The sequence below is a fragment of the Piliocolobus tephrosceles genome, chromosome 1 (assembly GCF_002776525.5).
Source record: "Piliocolobus tephrosceles isolate RC106 chromosome 1, ASM277652v3, whole genome shotgun sequence".
NCBI lineage: Eukaryota > Metazoa > Chordata > Mammalia > Primates > Cercopithecidae > Piliocolobus > Piliocolobus tephrosceles.
Window position 1 is genome coordinate 40,575,937 of NC_045434.1, and position 8,235 is coordinate 40,584,171.

At 40.0% G+C, this 8,235-nt stretch overlaps 1 protein-coding gene across 2 annotated transcripts in view; it reads left to right on the plus strand.

Moving 5' to 3' along the window:
* Positions 1–8,235, plus strand: part of RGL1 (ral guanine nucleotide dissociation stimulator like 1) — a 289,540-nt gene that overhangs the window by 262,974 nt on the left and 18,331 nt on the right. For both annotated transcript variants that reach the window (XM_023203464.3, XM_023203463.2), the window contains exons 12-14: positions 551–583; positions 2,842–2,963; positions 5,033–5,122. In XM_023203464.3, the coding sequence (XP_023059232.1) occupies positions 551–583; positions 2,842–2,963; positions 5,033–5,122 (245 nt within the window). The remainder of the gene's footprint in view (positions 1–550; positions 584–2,841; positions 2,964–5,032; positions 5,123–8,235) is intronic.

Below are 8,235 nucleotides of genomic sequence, written 5' to 3' on the forward strand. Positions count from 1 at the left end.
ATCCTCTTCCTCAGCTTATCTCAGGAAACACCCATCAGCGTTGGGGAATTTTGGGGAGTAACCAAAGATTGAGAAGTTAAATTCAGCCTACTGAGAATAGGAGCTGAGGGGATGAAGAATTGAAACTTAATTTTTCATGATGCTATGGAGAAATGACTTCCCTTTTGATAAACCATATGAGTCAATGACCATCTGTTTTAGTTGCTTTTGGTAAGGGAAAAAAGTGTAATGGAATATTTACTCTAGCTATTATCTTTACTGCTTCTGCAAGTGTCTTTGGATCCTGATTTGTAATTATTTATCATTACTATTTTAGTTGGTTTCAGACGTTTCAAGAGAAGACTTTCTGCCTATCCTGCCTTTTAATAATAAATTAAATTTTTTAAAGCAAAACAGGACTCTCCTTCTTCCACAGTAGCCATAATTATAGGATCATTGATAACTGTGATTTTATCACCCCTTTGATCTATTTTAATGTGACCTACAGCAACATAAGGCTGTGTTTTAAAGGAGCTTGGTTGGTCACTCTTTTTATTAAAATTTCTTTCAGGGTGGACTGATAAACTTTGAGAAAAGGAGAAGGGTAAGTAGAGTTGATTGGCTGTGGTTTTCTGTTTTCCTTTGTCTGACCATGAAAAAAATGAAATAAATGGGGACTTAAGTTTCTTTGTAGAGGCAGAAAAAAAATGAGTTAGCACCTATTGAACATTTATCATAGACCATTTTGCTTGGCATGCTCCTATACGTTATCCTCCACTAGCCTTATGAGGTGGGGTTTATCATCCTCAATTCAGAGGTGAGGAAGCTAGGACTCAAGAGAGTTAATTACTGGACCAGAATCTCTTGGTGGCAAAGCCAGGGTTCTCATCCTGTCCTGATGCACCAAAGCCCACACTTCTTCCCTGCCCACTCCTTAACACCTTTACAATTAGTTTCAGCAATAGCAGGCTCACCCCTATAATTAATAACAGTATATTTTATACTTGAAGCTTACTAAGAGAGTAGACTTTAAGTATTCTCCCCACAAATAAATATGTAAAGTAATGCGTATGTTAGCTTGATTTAGCCATTCCACGGTATATACATGTTTCAGAACATCATGTTGCACATCATGTTGCACACCATAAATACAAACAGTTTTTTAGTTTGCCAATTAAAATAAAAACCAGGTTTACCCTATTAAGGATAAGGGGTTTCCGATGAGTAAATGACATAGAAGAGTTAATAAAGATGGTAAACTCTTGTGGGTCTACTCGAGAGAGGAAAGGAAATAGTCTTCGTCTTAGGTATAGGTAGTTATTCTTTTCCTTTCCTGTCAGCATAGGAAGGGGTGCTCAACATCAATTTCAGTCTTTCTGTGGACAGCACAGTTCTGAACTGTGCTATTCAAGATAAAACATTCTTGAAATTTTTCTGTGATTTTTATATTCAAATGGTATATTTAAATAGATATTTAAAAGACTCAAAGGAAAATGAGTGAGCAAAACAATAACTTCACCCTGTAGTATTCTCATTATTCTTTAGTACTTTCACATTCCACAAATATTGACTGTCTACTTTATGTAGGGGGTTTGGGAATTACAGCAGAGAAAGACCAGAGCTCCCTGCCCTCATAAAGTTCACAATCCAGGAGAGAGGTAGACAAATAAATAGGCAGTTGTAATACAACCTGACAAGGGTTTGTGAGCAGAAGTCGTGGGTATTAGAGAAGTATATAGTTGGGGTATCTATCTCCAACTTGTAGGGCCAGAGAAACTTCCAGGAGAAAATGACATTGAAGTTAAAACCAAAAAGGCATAGAAGAGCTAAACCAAGCTGGGCTCATCAGTAACAAGATACTAACCTGGACAAATGTAAATTTTCTGTCCCTTATAGATGATCCTTTTTTCTTTAGCATGATGGTAGATATTCCTTGAGGATACTGAGACCAAGGGCTGAGGTCATTGGACGGAAAGTTAAGATTTGGAGAATCTGCCAGTTCTTGAGTTACTTCTGTCATGTCCTGTAATGATAATAAATTCAGTTATTGCCCCCTCAGTTCCCCTCTCTGTCATTTAACTTCAGAATAACCCTGGTTGGTAATCTCTTTCCTTTTTAGACTAGGATATTAAACTTTTGGAAAGTTTGACTATAAAACCTAAACCTAAAGCTTATATCCATTGCTGACTTAAATTTTTTTATTGAAACATCCAAAGAAGTATAAATAATTTTCAACATAATTATGTACTTGCCTCTCTGTGAGTTTTAAAAGACTTAGTTAAATGATTTAGTGGCGTGGTAAAAACCCAAGGATTCAGGAAATCTAAACATTCAATTTTATGAGACCTAGGACTGTTTAGATACTCAGCCCTAGCAAAACTTATTTATTGAGGGATAAAGGTTGAAGAAGATGGGGATGGGGAACTTGGGAGCTCCCTGATTAAAGTATTCATTTTCTTTTTTTTTTTTAAAAATGTGAATAGAAATTTTTCATATATTTATGAAGTACTTATAACCTTAAAAATCATTTTTCTATTCCAAAGATGAAAGTGAAAAAGAGAAAAAGGAAGCCACTGGGACTTTACATAGTGGCCAGTTTGGGTTGCTTTGGTAGCTTGTTTTATTCCTATAAATTGCTTTTTCAAGGAGAAAAGAGGATTAATAATTAAAGCACACAAGGACTTTGGAGAGTTTCAGTTAGCTCCTTTATTTTTAAGGAAGCAGTATTTCAGAATACTCCTAGATGGTTTTCTTCATCTTTTATCCTAGTGTGGTATATTTCCATGTTGAAAAGATCTATATTTGGTTGGCCTTATTATTCAGTCTTTTTTTTTTTAATTTTTGGTATCCTGTCTGCTTTAGGAATTTGAAGTGATCGCCCAGATAAAGCTCTTACAGTCTGCCTGCAACAGCTACTGCATGACCCCAGACCCAAAGTTCATCCAGTGGTTCCAGAGGCAGCAGCTCCTGACAGAGGAGGAGAGGTGGGCTCACCTGTCATTCATCAGGGGAGAACTGAAGCGTTGGCAAGAAAAATGGTGCATTTAATACCTCGCCGGGTCATTTATTCAACAACTATTTAGTGAGCAGCTGCTAGGTTCCAGGTCCTTGGTTTTCAAAGGCGCATGGTGTGGCAGGAAAAGCTGAGGTGATAGTATCAAGATGGACTTTCAGACTCTTGCTTGGCCAGTGATTTACCTTTGTAACCTTGAACAAGTCATTTGTTCCTCCCTGTCTTCAGGATGCTCATCTGTAGAGTGTTTGTTTGTGAGGCGTAACTAAGATCTTCTGTGGGATTGCTTTGTTAGAATGCGTGTCCTTAGCGTTATCACCACCACCATTGTCACCGTGTTTGTCATTCCTGTTAATTGATGGTACCTTTCCAGGGAGCTTTCAAACTAGAGGGGGTGAGAGACTCATGAGACATTGAAATATGATGGGTAACTACATTGCTACAGAACCTATGGGAAGAATTGGGGAAAATAAGGAAAATATAAAGGCATTAATATTTAGGCTGGGCTGTAAAAGAGAAACAAGATTTTGCCATAATAACAAAGAAGAACTGGAAAATAACATTCCAGACCAAGACAGAACACAAGCAAAAGCTTGGCGGCCTGACATGCTTGGCATTTGGAGAAACAGCGATAACTCAGGTGAGGTGTGGCAGGGACACAAGGAACAGTTTCAAAACAGTAGGATGGGCCTAGAAAGGCACGTTCACTTGAGTGCCCTGCCTGCTGGCCCAGCTCATTCCTGTCCTGTAGCCTGCTGGTTGGCAGATTGGTCTGCAGGCCATGTGTGGCCCACTGCCTGTTTTTACATTTTTAAATGATTGGGGCGAAAAAAACAAAAAAAGAATATTTTGTGACATGAAACAGTGATTTGAAATTCAAATTTCAGTATCTACATAAATAAGGTTTTATTGAAACACAGCCCATTCATTTACATCTCATCTGTGGTTGCTTTCATGCCTTAAAGACAGAGTTAAGTATTTGCAACAGAGACCATATGGCCCACAAAGCCTAAAATACTATGTGGTCCTTTACAGAAGAGGTTGGCCCATCCCTATCCTCGCCCAGGGAATTTCTTTGGAAGTTTATCATAAGGGAGAGTGAAATTGACAGCAAAATAAGTATTGACAAAAAAAAAAAAAAAAAAAAAATGATGTTTAGAGAAGTATTAGAATGAATTAATGACAGCATTTGGATTCAAACTCAGGTCTGCCTGACTCTACAGCCTAAGTAAGCTCTGAAGATGGCTGTATAATGTCGGGCACCCTTCCCCACCTACCCAGTAACGAAATACATCTACTGTCTAGAGCTACAAGCTTTCATAAAAGGCACTTGGAATCACATATAAATTCCTCTTGTGCTTGTGTTCGTTATATCTGCCTGGCAGATAGAGGTCTGAACCTGGAGCATTTTAAATTGAGGATGTTTGGGCAATTAAAAGATTAAAAAAATATATTTGTAGGCCACCCTGGCCAATGTGGTGAAACCCCATCTCTACTAAAATAAATAAATAAATATATATATCTTTATCAGTAATGTAATTGCCTATGTCTATTCATTGAAGAGCAGATAGATTACAAAAGTCTTTTCATTTTCTTTAAATAAAACTAAGTCATATGTGCATGTGCACAAACGCACACATACAGAATAGTAGGAAGGAGGTAGTAGAGAAGAAATAGGAGGGGAAGGTAGTAGAGGAAGGAAGATTATTCCCCTGGCCTAGCAGTGGGATGAGAATGATCAGAATGGAGTTAGTTTTTGATGCTGCCAAAGTGTATATATCCTTGTATTTGAAACACGCAGAATTAAATAGCCTCAATCCATATGCCAGTGGAGGTGAGGGAGGAAGCACGTAAGACAAATGTGTCAAATCGGGCCATTAAGTCAGTACCCCCTGATGTTTATGATAGAACAAGGTTTGTATATATCTTTACTTTGAACAAAGAGCCTTCTCTAAAACAAAACCAGCACATCGTGTGAATTTAAATCTGTTTTTCAATTCTCTAACTTTGACCTCATGGAGCCCCCCTTCTCTTTCTCAGCTATGCCCTGTCATGTGAGATTGAAGCAGCTGCCGACACCAGCACCACCTCGCCCAAGCCTCGGAAGAGCATGGTGAAGAGACTTAGCCTGTGAGTGTCCCCCAGGGGTTCTGGGGCTCCAAGAGGGTTCCATCAGAGTCGTGAGTGGAGATGTCTTCAACAGGATGACTTTGAGCCAGGGTGAAAGTGAAGAGCACTCCGCTCATTTGTTAAGCTGTTTATCCTTCTGTCATGAACTCAAAGCATTTGCTAAGTCCATTCTCCCCTGCCTTCTCTGTTGTGAATCACCATCGTCTCCTTCCTGGATCACTCCAATAACATCTTCACTGTCTTCTGGCTGCCCCTTACCCAACCATTCATTCTCTACTAAATAGCTAGGTTGTCTTGTAACATGTACACCAGATTATGTTGCTTCCTATATAAAAACCCCTATAGCTTTTATTTTAAAATAAAACCCAAACTCCGTATCCTGGTTTACTAGGCCTTACGTGATTTAACCTGCAGCCTTCTCTCTCTCACAGCATTGCCCTCTGTTCACCAGTGTCGAGGACATTTGCACTGGCTGTGTCTGGCCTGAAATGCTCTTTCTTCATGGCTAGCTCCTTCAAATATTAGCGAAAATCTTATGTGCCAAGAGAGAACCCTTTCTAATGTTGCTGTCCACCCCTCATTCTCATTCGTGTTAGCTGCTTCCTCCAGTGGAATGTAAGCAACCTGAGAACAGGAACCTTGTCTGTCATGCTTGCAGTTGTATTGCCTGAGGCCAGCAGTTTGCGACTAGCCTGGACAATGTAGTGGGATCCTGTCTCTACAAAAAAATCACTTCAAGTATTAACTAGGCATTGTGGTCCATGCATGCATTCCCAGCTACTCGGGAGGCTGAGGTGGGAGGGTTGCCTGAGCCCAGGAGTTCGATGTTACAGTGAGCTGTGATTGTGCCGCTGCACTCCAGCCTGGATGACAGGGCGAGACCCTGTCTCTAAGAACAAAACAAAACAAAACAACAACTATATATATATGTGTATATATGTATACATGCATACTATATGTGTATATATATGTATACATGCATACTATATGTGTGTATATGTGTGTGTGTGTGTATATATATATATATATATGCAGTGTCTAGCTTTCAATATGTGCCTGAAAAGCCACCATTATTTTTAATGAAATTAATTAGTTAATATCTTTTTGAGGATTTGAAGGGGATCAGGATTCCGACTGTCTTTATGGGCATTTGATAGTTTCCAGCACTGTCTCTCCACCTACCTCAGTGAGTCACATTGAGACACAGAGGCAGGGATGGTATATGACCTCGAGTGTTACCATGTCCCCGGTGTAACATAAAGACCTCTGTTGGACATGGATAGCAAGGTCTCCCACCATCAGCGGCCATGCAGGCTGCTACCTGCCATCAGGTGATACGAGGCATTGTGGATGGGTTGGAACATGCGCTTTAGTAGAAAGCATCTGGAAGATAATCCTATGTTTTGCTCACCCTCTCTTTGTTCAGATGACTATTCTGGCCCTGCTGAACTCTAAATTTGTGAGCTTTTGGAGTCAGCTCTTGAGGACATTTTTCATAATATCTTGCTGTCTTTTCATCTTTACAGATATGGGGGAATGAACTACTGAGATAATCTGAGGGGACTGACCATGCCTTGTCAGCTGGTAAGACTGGCATGTGCACAGGGAATCAGCTCCCTGATAGAGCAGTCCAGACATGCAGGGGATCCTGGGTGTCCACTCTGCTAACTGAGGCAGCAGAAGGAATTGGGAGCTTCTGGACTCACTATGGTGGTCAGAGGTTCTTAAGGAAAAAAAACAAAAATGCTCAATGCAGGCAGGCCTAATCCTGAGTGCCACTACCTCTGTCCTCCTGCCTTCTCCCCATCCTCATTTCTATGCTGCTGATTCTCTGTACTCCTCTCCAAGCCCGGGATCTATATGTTTTGTGGTGGGTGTTGTAATACCTCTGGATCCTGTCTCTTCACTGACACAGACAAGTGTTCAGTCCTATGAAAACATTTACTGTGAAATCCAGAGAGGGCAGGACTGTGAGGGTGCTATGTCCTTCACAAAGTGTGGTAGGCACTCACTACATCTCTTACTAGTAAAATCTTGCTGGGATAACCCTTGGTATCTGCAGTTGAGTTTGGGCATCTGTTATGAAAGGAGGTCATATGCCCCCATCTTATTTCTTGTACATACAAGGGTGTTTGCATACCATTATTTTCAAAAGGTTTCATGATCTTCTTAGCATGTTTACAAATCTGGGAAATGTATTTTTGCTGTTCCCATATTTAATGGCTCATCATCCAAAGAGGTTGGGGAAAACTTTGGGTGCTTAGGCCTTGAAAGTCAGAGATGCCTGCTACTGAGTCAGAATGAACCTTCACAAAGCAGGACAAAGCAGGACCTTATTGAATTGTAGAAATGGAAGAACGCTAGAGACTCTGATGAGATAATGGATGGAGGACCACTAGTTGACATCCTTCAAAGATCTACCTTGTAATTTATGGAGCGGTAAGACAAGGGCATTATTTTTGCTTCTGTGGTCAGAGTTTAGCTCATACCCCTATAGTCCCTGTGATGCCTGAAGGGTTATAAAAGGAAGACATGGACAATGGGGCTGGAGATAGCAGGGTAGAGATGAGGCAGAGCAAAAATATGCTTGAGCTCTTGGAATTCAAGCTTATAATTGTGAAAATATTTAATAAAAAAATCAAGTTCATCTTCAATGTTTCTATTATTGTTATTTTATAGTCAGCACTTGTTTAGGTTCAGCCCACTTGCTAGTTGTCTTGCATGCCGTTCCTTCTTACATCTGACTCCTGCGCTCCTTTTACCACTACTTGCGGTATCATCAGTTAATGGTAAACCCTCTCAGTAGTAGTCTTAAGAAAGTCTTTATTTTGCTGTCCTTCTTGGAATTATATTAGACGGGTATAGGATTAAAAACTTACTATTACTTTCACTCAGCACTTTGATGATATTATTCGGTGTCTTTTGACTTCCGTGGTTGCTTTTGAGATGTCTGATATCTGCTTAATTACTTTTCCTCTGTCTTATGTTCCCATCCCTGTTGCTTTCTTTCTTTGTCTTTCTTTCTTTGTTTCTTTCTTTCTCTCTCTTTCTTTCTTTCTCTCTTTCCTTCCTTCCTTCCTTCCTTCCTTCCTTCCTTCCTTCCTTCCTTCCTT